Genomic DNA, 14,916 nt, shown 5'->3' on the forward strand with positions numbered 1-14,916 from the left:
TCTGGCTTAGATAAATTAGCATACAACTTTCTAGAATTTGGTAAATACTTTTCTAAACTAGAGAATTCAAAATAACTAACACTAGAACTCAATGTGAAAATAGTTATTAATTTGCTGGTTTAGAATTTCAGCACATCAATTGAATTTTTTTCTTAAAAAAACTGTCTATTATTAGGGATGTAAGATATTCAGAGCAAATATACGGAAAAACCTATATAAGGACCGGGACTCGAAGAAATGTTCGTTATTAGGGAGTGTCTGTTATGGGAGGTTTTACATAGATTTTGTTTTGTCATGCAATAACATGCTTTTTGGTTTAGGTTACAGTTACTTCCTATTACTATAATTAAATTTTTGATAACCTTTGATGAAACTTACTGTTTGTCACTCTCCTGGTGTGTGAAAATTTGACCCCCAGTTTGAGGGGCGTAGGATAGTTAAAGTGAGTTCCCTCTATTTTCCCCATAATAAGTTTTCAGATTTTTTGAATCATTTTTATTTTAAAAATGTTTGTGATTGAAAATGTCAGGTATTTGGAGAAGCACTCTTGTAGATGATCTGCAATGATGTTATGACTAGAGGGGGTTCAAAGGCTCTTCCATAGAAATTATGGTTAAAACCGTAGTGGAAATCCCACCCTCAGTTTTTCCTCTTCAAAGCAATTGGACGGCTTTGCATCTATTTGGAGTACAAAGTTGTCTGCGGCCCCAAATAAAAGAACTTTTAACATTTTAGACTGAGGTGGCGTACTTAGCAAATGATACCTTAGGTCTTTTTTCAACTTTTTTAACTTCTCAATAGCATACCTCCTGAATCTCTCGATTAAATTTTTTTTTAACATTCAAACACTTAGATCAACTGGGGTGCATACTTAGTGCAATATTTTAAAACTCTCCCACTGTATTTGAACTTTTTTTTCTATCAAAAATATATTTCAGTGGCTCCTGTTTTTATTGAGCAATTACGATTGCTTATTGTTCTCATTTGACTGTTTTGATGTCCTATCTTTTTATTTTCCCACCGCCACCCTCCGCGGCATCACCGTCGATCAGGTCCTCACGATGCTGCTCCTGTAGCGAAAGTCGTCTCCAGGTTGCATCCGTGTCATACACACACGCGCATACATAAACAACTATACACACACACACACACACACGCACACACACACACACACGCACACACACACACACACGCACACACACACACACAAACACACACAAATACACACACACATACACACAACTATCCACACTTTGATGCCTGCACACAGAAACAAACACAGATGCCTACACACACATTCACATACCCCCCCCCCACACACACATTCATATACACAACTACCCACACACTTATGCCAGCACACAGACACAAACACACATGCCTACACACCTATACACATGCCCCCTACACACAAACACACAACCCCCCACACACAAACACACACGCCTACATACACACACTCGTGATTGCGAAAAACATAATTTGAATGCAAGATGTCAAAATTCAAATTATTTTTTTTTATTTAGCTGTGATTTTCGTGATGATATTTTATGTAAACTATAAAATATGTCTGAGGCCCCTATGAATCTATCAATTTTATTTATCTATTCATTTTTTTTAACTGAAGCTTACCACGAGTTTACACTATATACTATTTTTCTTTCATTGAAAAATTTTAAACGTACATTTGGTAACCTTTGGTTAGGTAACTTTAATATTACAGTATTTTGGATGATTCTATTTTAAGATTACACTATATTTTAAAATTTTGCAGAACAAATACTTTTTGTTACTTTTATTCATTTATTATTACTATTCTAATTTCGTAACACTGTGATGGCCTTCTTTTTTTGTGCATTACTAAAATATAATTAGAATGGAATTCTAAAGGGGGGGTATCACTCTCTACACCCCTTTGAAGACGGCCCTGAAGTACACTCAGGCCCGTCGAGAGGCCATCTCAGCCTAGTCGGCAACCAGAGGCCTGCATTGGAACCGCATAGGAGGCTCGAAAATCAACAGACAGTGCCCCCCACCTTTGCTCACCGCGGTCCTGAGTACACTCAAAAAATACCTTATCGTAGGCACTTCTGGTATTAAACTTATATCCAGTACCTGGTTGCCTCTCAAGGTCCCAAGACTCTATTAAACGTAGGCCAGGTACCGGCACCACCAAATTTGATGTTTCTTCAAATTTGTCTTTTTTAAGAGAGTGCTGCAAGTAAAAAAAAAAAGTGGGGAGCTTAAACACAAATCGCTACCAGCCCCGCGACCCTCCGGCCCTTCGGGCGAACGCCCGACTGCCCGATTGCCCAGTCCGGCCCTGGCTAACAGCCAGAAATACATATGTATTTTTTAAAAAATATATTTTTCTTTTTAAGTACCGAAAGTTTTAATACTTTTCTTTGAAGCTTATGATCCTTAAAAGGTTGATGCTTAAATTAATAATGAAAATAATGTAAACGCCTTCAGGAGGACCAAGCAGTTTTTTTTTACGCCTTGCCTTGAATTCAGTTTTAAAAAAGTATCTGTATTATTAAACACTTCGTGTTTCTTGAATAGCTCGTTTCTTTCTCCTGCATTTAAACAACGTACATTTACAATTAAACACTGTCAGCAAAAAAAAAAAAAACTCTGTAAACTATTTGTTTCTCAGTTCTTTTTTTTAATATAGCATATTTAAGTTACGTTATGATTTTATGACATTCTCTTAAAAAAGAATTCGATTTTCAAAAATAGTACTACAGCTCAAGCCTTATTTTCTAATTTTTTAAAATTTTAGCTTGTCCCATATTTTGTGATGACAACTCTACATCGATATCCTGGATTAGCTGGACTTTGCATTTGTGGAATATTCAGCGCTTCTTTGAGCACTGTGTCTTCATCAGTGAATTCATTGACAGCAGTAACTATGCAGGATCTCATTCGTCCTTTCTTCATCAACAACAAGAAATTCACTGAAAGAACTTCTACTTTACTTTCAAAAATTATCAGTAAGTCTTAACGTTATCACTTTTTCAAATTAAATACGTCAGACATATTTGTTCCACGATCCATAGTCAATGGTCATTTGTTGTTAATTTTAAAATCAAATTTTATGGTAAGTGAACTAGTATTCAGCTAGTCTCAAGTTAGCCACAGTGACATAAAACTCGTAAGGAATACAAACCGTGTAAACTTTTAAATTGTATAACATCTCATTCTTCAAACTTTAGTCCTAGATGTACATTTCTGATTGCAAAAATGGTCAAAATATTGAGTGAGATACGTGACCTATGTGGTTCCAGTTTAAATGCATAGGGATCTATGGTTTAAGACACGAAGGAAGAAATAATACAGAGTTCTTTCGTAAAAACGATGTAATAATTGTTTTTGTAAGTTTAATGACGCTTTTAAGTCTTGTACTACATGTTATTGAAGTTCAATTATTTATGTCCCTCAAGATAAATGAAAACGAAATGCCTCAGTACTGGTTTCACACGTGGCTAAGCGTAAGCAATAAATTTCAAAGCATTTTTGCTAGAGCATGTTCTAGTGTACAAAATAACTTGATTTTTGAGTAAAAAATTTGCTATTTCGTAAATAATTAGGTGAGATGGCATTAGAAAACAAAAAGGTCGAAAGTTTTACTAAGTTTCTGTTGTTACTACAACTTATAACAAAACCAACAATATAGGTCTAAGAAAGGCTGATTTTTAAAAGGGGAGGCCTTAATTTAAATTGTTGAGAGGGGTGAAGTTCTCAATTCGACGAATTGAGCCGAATGTGTTGGTGTATCTTCGAAAAAGATACATTCGAGCGATTAAAAACTTCAGTCTTTCAATTATGTCACCAAAATTGCAGAATCGTCAGACAAAATTTTCCAAATAAAGAAGAGAAGACCTTCCATGACCTCTCATCAGGGTGTACCTGGCAACCGGTGCTGCTTAGGTACCGGTCTACCACAGCATTTTTTCCCTGGGATATGTGGCCGTAAATGGCGACATATTAAAAAAAATACTGATACCGAACTCTTTCTAAAGTTGGATAGACACCGTTGTGCTGGAAAAGTAAAATAAAAAATAACAACGCTTTAATATCACAAAATTTCAGATTACTGCATACTCGAGTTTCGGAGCTGTTTTTAGTTTTTTTCGGATGTCTTTTCATCCACAAACCGACTTATTTTGCAACAAAAAAAGATTGCTAGTAACTCCAAAACAAGTGCATACAGTAATCTGCAATTTTGTGCAGATTACTGTATGCACTTGTTTTTTCTTTACTTTACTGCATATTTAATAAGACTGTTTTTTAATAACAGTTCAAATACTTCGGTCGACTACAATCATTAGTAACTATTGCATTTTTTACAGCCCTGTTTTACGGTACTCTTGGTACAGTTTTAGCTTTTTCCGTATCCAAGTTCGGAAACTTAGTAAAAGTAACCTTCCTTCTGTTTGGACTTCTGGGTGGCCCAGTGATGGCAATGTTTTTTCTCGGAATGATGACTCGAAGAGCAAACGAAAAGGTAATACCAAATTGCAGTTTTGAACAGTCTTTAATATATACTCAACGTGGGTTCTAAGCATTTTTTTCTGATATCAAGTTATTTTTCTTTTATTATGCCAAAGGAAAAAAAAAAGTCAAAACGGAAAAAATGAAATATAACGCAAACGAACGTGACGATATATTTTGGAACTTGTCTTTTAGTTGCATAGCGTTACGTACAGCCAAGCCCGCTTATTAAAATATCGGTTAAAAGAATATCCCACTTAATGTAATACTTTTGCAATGTACCGAACCGTTGAAGTCTTTTAATCCAGTTTAATAGGATATCCCGCTTATTAGAATATTTTTTGTGAAAATTAGCTATTCCATTAAGCAGGCTCAACTGTATACAAAATTAAAAACTTGAATTAATTATATGAATCTTAACTGATATTTCTTGGTTCAAGCATTTAGTTTTATTTCTTTGTGTGTGTGATTTTTAGGGAGTAATCGTGGGGTTGTTGGTTTCACTTGCCTTAACCTCCTGGATAAGTTTTGGATCCCCTGAGCCTCCAGAACGACCAAAAGTTCTTCCTGTTTCTTTGAAAAGCTGCAATAATTTGGAAGCATCAAACTCAACACTAAAAATGCAATACAACTCCGTGGTTCCCGACATAAACACGAGAAACATGGACAACAATTCAATGATTTTCAACATAAACGAAGATTTCTCTACGACAGTCGCTCATGAGTAAGTTTACTGATTCTCAGTATTTTACTCGTATGTTTTCTTAATATTAATACAGCACTATGGCTGCTTGCATAATTAAAGAATTTAGTGAGTTCATATTTATACCATAGCAAGCCATTTGAAAGAAGTACTGAAATGTCGTAAGAAATCTTTTAAAATTTTTAGAAAGAAGTTCTCCGTGCACAAAATCTCCTTCATGTGGATAGGTCCGATTGGATTTTTGACTTGCGCTGTGATAGCATACCTTTGCAGCATACTGTTTATTGCTTTTGGTGGTAAGTAATTTATAGATTTTGTTTCTAAATGTATTACAAGTTTGTTAAACTTCTAAACGATGAAATTGATTAGTTTTATCTCCCATTGTATTTTTTAGTAAGATTTTAACCGAGTATTCTGGACATCGTTTAAAAAACTATAGAACGTTTAATAGTTCAGTTCGGGACGCCTATTACTTTAACTAGTGAATTACGCACAGCTTTGTATACTTTATAAATGGTATGAAAACATCACAGCTGGTTTTCCCATCAAACTGACTGTGCTAACACTATTGAAGACAAGTTAAGTTTTTTACGGATGCACGTCATATCCATCTAGACCAGAGTACAAAGTCTAGCGCACACAGTTCCACAGTTTATCCAAAAATTATTTGCAGTTCTTGCTGTCACAATGTCTTACGTTTTCTAAAAGTTCTTGGAAGTCTCCATAGGTGCGAATTCTCCTGTTTTTGGACTTTGCTTGGTCTCTCGGTTCGATGTCACTGACAAGCGCTACTCTCCGCACTGCTCTGAAAAAAATTGTCTGGCGCTGTGACAGCAACTCTCTAAGCAGTCAATTTGTTGCCGTCCCTGACTAAATGGGCGAACAGTTTTTTGACAGATTGCTAGTTTAGATTAAATCTATGAGCAACTTTACGCACGTGCTAAACTTTGGTCGTAACCTCTTCGCCCTTTCTGTTCAACCACTTGCTCGGTCACGTAGCCCAGTCGACCTTGGTCTAGCCTGACCAGGATGAAATCATTTATATACAGTATAAAATAGTACAATTTAAACTGTCGAAATCAATGTTCTCAATATATCGCAAACCGGCACGGAAAGTGACACAGCACAAAATTTGGGGAAAACGTACTAGCTACTATATTAAATCTGAATGTAATGCTCTTTCTAGTCACAAAACTCGCATTGAGTTTGCTTCATAACTGGTGCGTGGTGGCGTAAAAACAGTATAACCTGTAGCGAGTGCAGGGCTTTGCTTGCCCCTTTCCGCTTTGGTTCGTTGAAGATTTGGTAAACTCATCTGATTAATTTTAAGATCCTTTATTTACACATTTATTCTCTAATCTACTATACAATATCTACACAATAATCAGCATAAATCATAATGCACAACATGAAAGATCAACTACCGGTCAGAGCCAGCGCTCAACACTGCTGCTCTCTCTCAGACCTCAGTCACCTCTCTCAAACATCCCTTCTTCGCTCCTCCGCACCCGAGCACCAGGCTGAGGTAATCGTGCGACCAGGAGAGAGGGGTCGAAAAATGTCTCTGTTGGGGTGCCGGACACTACATAACCAATAATGGCACATTAAAATTTTATAATTTAGTAGAAATGTTTTCGAACTTTAAGTACGCATTTTTAATTTAGATAACAAAATGTAACCTGTAAACTTCCCATCACAATTTTTTGACCACATTTTGTAATATTTGAGACTAAATATCGAAAACTATTATTGTGTAAAACATTTATTTTCACCATTATCCTTTTTCTCCTCAGTTACGTCACTGTTCTTGCCGGTATGAGTTATATGGAAAGCAAAACTAAACCTTTAATAGCCCTCTTGTGGCCATCACTAGAAAAAAAATCTCAGAAACCTTTTTTAAGTAGATAGTAATTTTTCTGAAAATACCAGAAATGTCCTGTAAAAACCCGATTTCCTATGCGTTACGAAACGTTTTTGAAACAGTAAGAAACATATCAGGAAGTTGCGTTACTGTGCTGCGCATGTGAAAAAGCAAGCTCTGAAGAACAGGTTAAAGGTGGTGAGGAGACAGGCAACGCCTCTGAAGTACACCGCCGAGGCAACCGCCGAGGCGCAGGCGTCGAACAGGGGTGGAACTCCCTAGCTTGAATTATATTATGTGACAGTAAATGTTGATTGTATTGCAATAATTTATCTACACAACCTATAAATTGTGGGTTTTCTTTTTATAAGCCTGCACGCAAGAGATTCCTGACGAATTGTTAAGTCCGGTGTTCAAGTTCTTCTCACGTAAAATTTCACAGCCAATTGAGAAGCAGACTAATAATAATGAAATGGTAAGTTTATTTTTTGTTGAATTCAATCTAACCATCAAGTTTCAGATCAGGCCCAGGTAAAAAGTGTTCATTGTTTTAAAATACTTTTTACGCTAGCGTTATTCTTTGATCAAAATATAAGAAAAAAAAAGAAACACACTTCACTTGCATTCCTAATTTATAATTCAATTAAGCCAAAAAAAAAAAAAATTCTTAAAAACGTATGTTATTACTAGTCAAATTTAAGTCATATTGATAATAACCAAATCTATTAACTTTTATTTATGTTCCTCTTCTCGTATATTATGCTTATACAAGAGAAGAACATAATATAAGTTAATAGATTAGGTTAGATTTTAGATATTTTTATGCACTATTTTTTCTCACACATACTTTTATGATAAACCCCGCAGTGTTAGTCATTAAGTTATAGGATTTAAATATTAGTCATCAAACATAGGGGGATAATCCAAGAAAAGCTCGTGCCCTATTTGGATTTGTAAGTGGAAGAAATACCATTTACTACTGTGAAGCAGCTAACTACATTAGAAAGTTACCTGCTTTCTAGAAGCCCTTTTTATTATATTTTACTCGCACATTTAAATTAATTTAATGCTACTTAATAAAGTGGTTCGAAAAACTCGATTCTATATACTTCGGAATTTCGGAACCTCTCAAAAGTTGCAGTTTGATATCTGCAATTGGGAGAAAATAAGCAAAAAAATCTGCGTTGACACCTTCAGTTCGCGCATGAGGGTGAAATTTTGAAAAAATAGTTAAGAATTGAATTTTTCAAAGTTTTAAAATTATTTTTCCCTAATTTTTATAGCGCAACAACCATAACTTATTCGTATATAGCGTAGTTTGAACCTAAAAAATGTTTTGCAGCTTTTACATAAGATCTTTATTTCGCACATACGCCTTGAATTGGGCTAAAATTGCCTAAAATTTGAAATTGAATTATGCACGCCTAAAGATCTTATAAAAAGCTATAAAATATTTTTTTATTTTCAAACTACTCTATATACTGGTAATTTATGGTTGTTGCACTGTAAAAATTAGAAAAAAAATCTTTTAAAAATTTTTGAGAAATTCAATTTTTAACATTTTTTTGTTTTTAATTTTCAGCCTCATGCGCGAACTGAAGATGTTAACTCAGAATTTGTTTTTATTTTCCCCCAATTGCGGATATCAAACTTCAACTTTTGAGAGGTAACGCGATTCCGAAATTTAAAAAACACGATTTTTTCGAACCACCCTACTACTTAAGTGTTTTAAGGACGTTAGGTTGGCGTGCAAAACTGTTTTGAACAAAAAAAATTTTCCACCTGCTGTCTATACAAACACTGTATACAAAGCAAAAATGATGCTCAAAACTGATGCTTACTACAATAATTTTGAATTTTAAAGTTTTGAGTATTTAAAAGAATTAATTACGTTTATAACATTTTATTGATGCTGACGAAAGCGATTTTATATTATTGCTACTTAAAAACTATTTTAAATGAGTACACATTTATGTTGCGTAAAAAGTATCCATTTAAAAATACTTTATATTACAAATGTATTCATTATTTTTCAGGAACGCAATGGATTAAAACTAAAGGAATTTAACAGCAAAAACAATGAGATGTCAAGTCGATTGTAATAATTGAAGTTTTCCAATGTGTCTGAAATAAGGACAACGAACATTTTTATCATTGAACATTATTACTATTTATTCATTCAGTATTACTTATTGCATCCAGCAAGTATCTAGAATCACTGGGATTTGAAAATCCTGGATGCCAAGAATTGTTTGGGATGAAGAGTTTGACATGTTTTGAGGACCTCAATATAAGTGTGAAAACTTGTGTGCAGCTATGGATTCGAGAAAAGAAAAACATATAATGTCTTTTCATTTAAATACTGTTTACATTGAGGGTAATAAATTAAACTTTGTTAAAAAAACCTTTCTGATTGAAAAAAAAATCGACTTTCACTTGTCCAAGTTTTATGCGTTGGTACTAAAAGTGTATCTCAACCGTTTTTCAAACAATGGCGGATCCAGAAATGTTTCAAGGAGAGGGCGGTTGATTTGTTAACTTACCTTTTACTATGAATCAGAAGATACATGCTTGGGAAGGGGGAGAAGGTTTTCACAGCATTTTTATCTAGAAAACTAAAGTATAGAGATTTATCAAAAGTGGTCCCCTAACTTATTCTTTCCCTTTTCCGTTGAAAAAGCTGTTCTAAAATTACATTGTAGAGCTTAAATTTTGTAATAATTCTGGGGGAATGTTTCGAAATTCCATCTCCGTAGCATCATCGAAAATCGTCTAAAAAATGCTTCTTTGAAACTTTTAATTTCGAAAAGTTCCGATCTGAACCCCCTTTTTTCCTTTAAGGTCATAAAAAATGGCCTACACTTGAGCTTTAGAACTTCAATTTAGAAAAACTGCAGGTGTAGGATCCCTCAAGAAAGGGGCACTCGCCTCCATTGCCCCCCCCCCTCTTGTATCCCTCCTTGTTTTCAAAGCAGTGACTTTTATATAAGGAGTATTTTCTTGGCTAAGTACGATAGAGGGCCGTAACCCGACATCCGTTACAGGGAGGATTTTACCAACACATGACTTATGAAATTCATACATCAAGTTTGATTTCATTCGTATATTCTACTGATTTCTGTTACAATAGATTATTTAAATAAGGCGAGGCTACTTTAAGGGATTTAGCATCAGCAAATGTAAAAGGTGACGCGTCTGTAAAAGAGAGAACGAAAATCTGATATATGTCTACATTATATAACTTTACCCATATTAAACATTCGATGCCTTTTGAATAACTCAAAAGAATCGATGCATGTGCCCATATGTGCGCATTCTTAATAAATTTTCTTAAATTCAGATTTTTGACACTTACAAAATGTGTTAAATACCAAGTTTGATACTTTTAGATTTTAAGAATTTTAATGTTCTTGTTGAGTCTTTAAACGTGAAAAATAACATTAGACAGTGACTTTAAATACTACTTATGATATTTATTCCTGAAAGCAATCACAAAAAAAAAAATAATAATAGTAATAATAATAAAATAAAGCCATGAAAAATATTTTATTCAAGCATCATTTTTCTGAACGTGGATGAAGACTTAGTTCCATGACGCCAGTAGTTAGAAAATTGACGCGCACTCTTAGGGTTCTCCGCATCAGCAATGCGGAAATTTCTGACGATTGTAATCAAGAAAAGGAAGGTCTCCATGATGACCAAAGGGTCTCCAGTACAAGCTCATTTTTCCTAAAACATATTATGAACAAATTAATAAAATTGAGATAGTGAGAAGTAAAAGAATGTAAGTGGCAAAATTAAAAATTTGGAGATAACCAGTACTCTCCCTGTCTGGGGGCAAGAGATGGGGCTAGTAGCTCTAGTAAGTTCTGTTATACAGTATGTTTCAGAAGAAAAAAAAATTAATGAATACATACCTAGGAATTTAGCTTTGAACGTGTTTTACGAAATTCCGATCAGCAAATTTTTGTGTGACGGAAGTTTCTTAGTTGCTGTTAAAAACAATGAAAAACATACAGTAAATAACTTTAATTAGAAAAGACACGCAGTGGGATTGTGGAGTACATCGGTTTGAAAATAAGCGGGTTTATGATAACATGGTCGCTTCGCGAAAAGGGACTGAATAAGTAGCTAGCGGATTGGTTTACATTTTAATTCACTTTGGACTGCAACTTGAAAATCGTGTTTCATGAACAATATCTAAATTAAAACTATAAGTTAAAATTAGCAACCATTTGAGATTCAGAACAATGTTTTGAATCAAAATACATCCCAAGATCTTTAGCGAGAAGCTAAAAAGCTCAGAATACATCGGCGCCATTTTCGGCTTCAGTTTATTAGTATAGCGGTACCTCTCTATTTCATTGTATGATAAAAAAAATAAAAGTAATTACTAAGTTAAAATACTTCCTTTTTTTAAATGTTGCCAAAAACAATAAAAAATATTAGTAACTATTATCGTTTTCATAAATGCACTTAAAAAATTAATTTCGAGGCTGAACTTAAGCAGGCATATGTTTCTGGATTGAAACTTTCAAATACTGCAGGCGTCTTTGATTCAAGTCAGTTCATCAGTTTAAAAGCGTAACCCACATTGTACCATTATTTTTCATTGTTTTTAGGGAGCAATCAAATAGTGGATTTCTAGTATTGTTTAGTTTTCTGGTAATTGTTTTTTTTTCATTAAAATGTGAAATTTTGCTGTAAATGTACTTCAGTCAGGCGCAGAAAGAATAAGAGCGTGACATGAGAGAAAATGTATGGGTGAAGTGACAGTTCAGAGTGTAAAAAAAATCTAAGATTGAAAAAAGCACTTCTATCGTGTGATTTTGCAACACACATTTTTTTTCCTTCTCGTTTTTTCATGAAAATAATGTATAATACTACATTCACTGGAAATATAGATTAGATTTAAAATATTCCTACGCTTAAAAGCATTCCTGTATACTTCAAGAGTATCAGTTCAGTAACTCGGTACATTTCTTATAAACATAATGCTGCCATTGCTAAATGAAAGTGCATCAAATGCTATAGGTCTAACCTGTTATTTTTCACGTAGAAACGGTATTCACAAAAGCATTAAAATTTTAACCTAAACTACTATTGTCGGAAATATTTTAGCTAGCTAGTTTTTAAGTTGCTAGCTAAAGTATTTCCTATCGTTTAGCTAGCAGCTTAAAAACTAGCTAGCTAGTTTTTAAGCTGCTCATTAGTAAGCGTTTGAAATTGTAGCACCTACACATTTACGTCAATTGACCATCCAGAATCACGTTTAGCTGGTTTTGTCATGTCGTTTGTACGTGCATACTCACATACTCAAATACCATTAGCAATGAAGCATTGAAATTTGCATGTAGGATCTGAATAGCTTTCCGTTGTACACCTTTCTTTGCATGAATGTTTGATATGATGATTGTGCTTCAATGTAAAACAAAATTATCTTTATGAATTCATAACAACAATACCTTACGTCAAAATGTCGGCGAAATATGACGAAGTTCAAAATTGCAATGAATTAACTGAAAGAGTTATAATTACAATAGATACACTCGTTATTCGATTTTGACCAATCCGTTTTCTTGAAAATTGAAAATAAAGCTAAACACATGCACTTAAAATTAATCAGTACATAAGCGTTGGAGTCACTTATAGGGTCTGGTTACTGAATAGTCCAACTAGACAGTAGCCTAGGGTCCGCGCTCTTCGGTGACCCCCAAATAGCTGAAACTGCTTTAGCAAAAGGCTAAAACTGTAAGATTTACCAAGAATGGCGGCAGAAACGTGTTTGGTTTGAAGTCTCTAGATACCTTATACGGACCCTAATCACTGATGCAACCAGGGCATATGTCAACATAAAAAGAAGATAATAATGCTGGTCTAATGCTATTTTGGTGTGTTCCTGGCTTTGGAACAAAGTAAATAATAATTAATTCGTAAACAATTGCGAAAAAATGAAATTTTAAAATGTAATATTGTGAATTAAATAATACAAATAATAAAATAAATATCTTACCAAAACCAAAGATAACAGGTAATTCCTGCCTTTGTTGCTCTGGCTTCGTCATAAAACGTTAATGGTCAAATTTAGAAGGATTTGCAAAGTTTCTGGATCCTGATTTATCGACCAGACGTTTTGGAACCTTTGGGAATTCTGTGTCCTCTCAAAGTTGTTTCTTTTGCAAGGCAATAAAAATGAAATTGAGCGCTGCATATTTCCTTTCACGCATTTTTTATACACACCTTTGCTTACAAAATAATATTTTCTCAAATATCAAGGTTTGCTGGTTATTAGATTTGAAGCTATATGTTTAATAATAATTGGTACATCTGAATCATGTAAAACATTTAGGATTGAGAAAAATATTTGCTCTTAGATGGTTGAGGGAATTTATCTGAAATCGTGTTAATTTCTGTAAGAAAAATAAATGGCATTCCACAGTACCCTCTTCTGACCTTGATTTATCTTACTACGTTACTGAACTTTTCTAATGTTTTCTTTCATTTTCTCTAACTTCATTTTTACCCTAGTTTACAAATATTCAAAATGTATATGGGTGAATATGCGCTATTCGAATTTCAACTGCGATAGAATTTTTTTAGTCAAAACATATTATATTTTTGTTATCGTATGCTTTTTGAGTAAAGAATATTGTATTTTTTGTGGCTCACACAGTCAATTCTCGATAACTGTTTTATTTTAGCATTTGAAGCTAAAAGTAGTTAAAAGTGACCTCCTTTTTTTTTCTATTTTTTATGCACACACTTTTAACGTTCTTTTTTAAACAACCTGGCAGAATGTATTTTACTATAATCATACACTTAATTGAACATCAACACATATTTTGTCAGAGAAGAAGAAAAATTGAAAAATATTTATTAACATTACAAAAAAATATTCATTTTCACGTGACATAATAATTATGTCATCCACATCTGGCGAAATTAAAATGCTCTAATTTAAAGTTAAAATTGCTAAAAGATGTACTTGACCAGCGTAATAACCAGCGTAATACAGACTTAAGTTAAAAGCAAGCTAATGGGGTTGATTAAAATTCAAATAATAGTGCATCTTGCTCTTAGCACTGCTACAAAGCATGTTTGAGCCATTCATTTCGGTATTTCTCCTGGTACGTATATATCTTTTAACTTTATTGTTACCTAAATGTACGTTTATACAATGCAATGTTTATTGTGTGGAATTCACGTATTACGTTCAATTTCAGGTAAAAAGAAAGCGTGATGTTGTTTTTATAGATTACTAGCTGTACCCGACGCGCGTTGCTACGCCAACAAAAAAATACATCATTATACTGATTTTCATGACAATCGGTTGAACGGGGCAAAAGTTGCTACTTTGCAGTGCCACCTGGTGGCGAGTGGCTTCAATGAGCATATTATGCACCTTCTCCGTGGAAAAATACATATATATAGCAATTTTCATAATAATCGGTCCAGGTATCAAGTGAAGCCGTGACTCTACTAAAATTTTGTACTCACGCAGTTTGCAAGATCAATCAATCGCTAAAAATATCAAATAGAAAAAGTTTTAAATCCCCCCGTTGCATGAAAAGCCATAAAACAATAAAGAAAGAATTTATTTGTTCAAACTCAAGAAAAATGGCAACAGCTAACTTCTTATCAATGAGATCTTTCACGCGAATTAATTTCTGCAGCCGATAATTTTATTCGTATTTATCCAATGGATTGTGACTTAAATTGGAATAAAAAAGGAAATATCGATCGAATTTTTTTCGAACTGGTCTATAAACATTCCCAGTACCAAAAATAACAAACGGTGAAAGTTTCAGCAAAATCTGCCGGTTAGTTTTTGAGTTCATGGATGACATACAGCCAACAT

At 33.9% G+C, this 14,916-nt stretch overlaps 1 protein-coding gene across 2 annotated transcripts in view; it reads left to right on the forward strand.

Annotated features, from left to right (window-relative positions):
• The window catches only part of LOC129221264 (putative sodium-dependent multivitamin transporter), a 43,806-nt gene extending 34,378 nt beyond the window's left edge, over window positions 1-9,428 (forward strand). The window contains exons 9-14 of one of the 2 annotated variants that reach the window (XM_054855719.1): window positions 2,783-2,993; window positions 4,353-4,507; window positions 4,971-5,218; window positions 5,384-5,493; window positions 7,430-7,533; window positions 9,095-9,428. In XM_054855719.1, coding sequence (XP_054711694.1) covers window positions 2,783-2,993; window positions 4,353-4,507; window positions 4,971-5,218; window positions 5,384-5,493; window positions 7,430-7,533; window positions 9,095-9,160 — 894 coding nt within the window. In that variant the 3' untranslated portion in view covers window positions 9,161-9,428. Of the gene's footprint in view, window positions 1-2,782; window positions 2,994-4,352; window positions 4,508-4,970; window positions 5,223-5,383; window positions 5,494-7,429; window positions 7,534-9,094 lie in introns of those variants that run through there. The other variant, XR_008580491.1, reaches the window with a different exon arrangement.
• The last annotated feature ends 5,488 nt before the right edge of the window (window positions 9,429-14,916 follow it).

This window comes from Uloborus diversus, chromosome 4, assembly GCF_026930045.1.
Source record: "Uloborus diversus isolate 005 chromosome 4, Udiv.v.3.1, whole genome shotgun sequence".
Taxonomy (NCBI): domain Eukaryota; kingdom Metazoa; phylum Arthropoda; class Arachnida; order Araneae; family Uloboridae; genus Uloborus; species Uloborus diversus.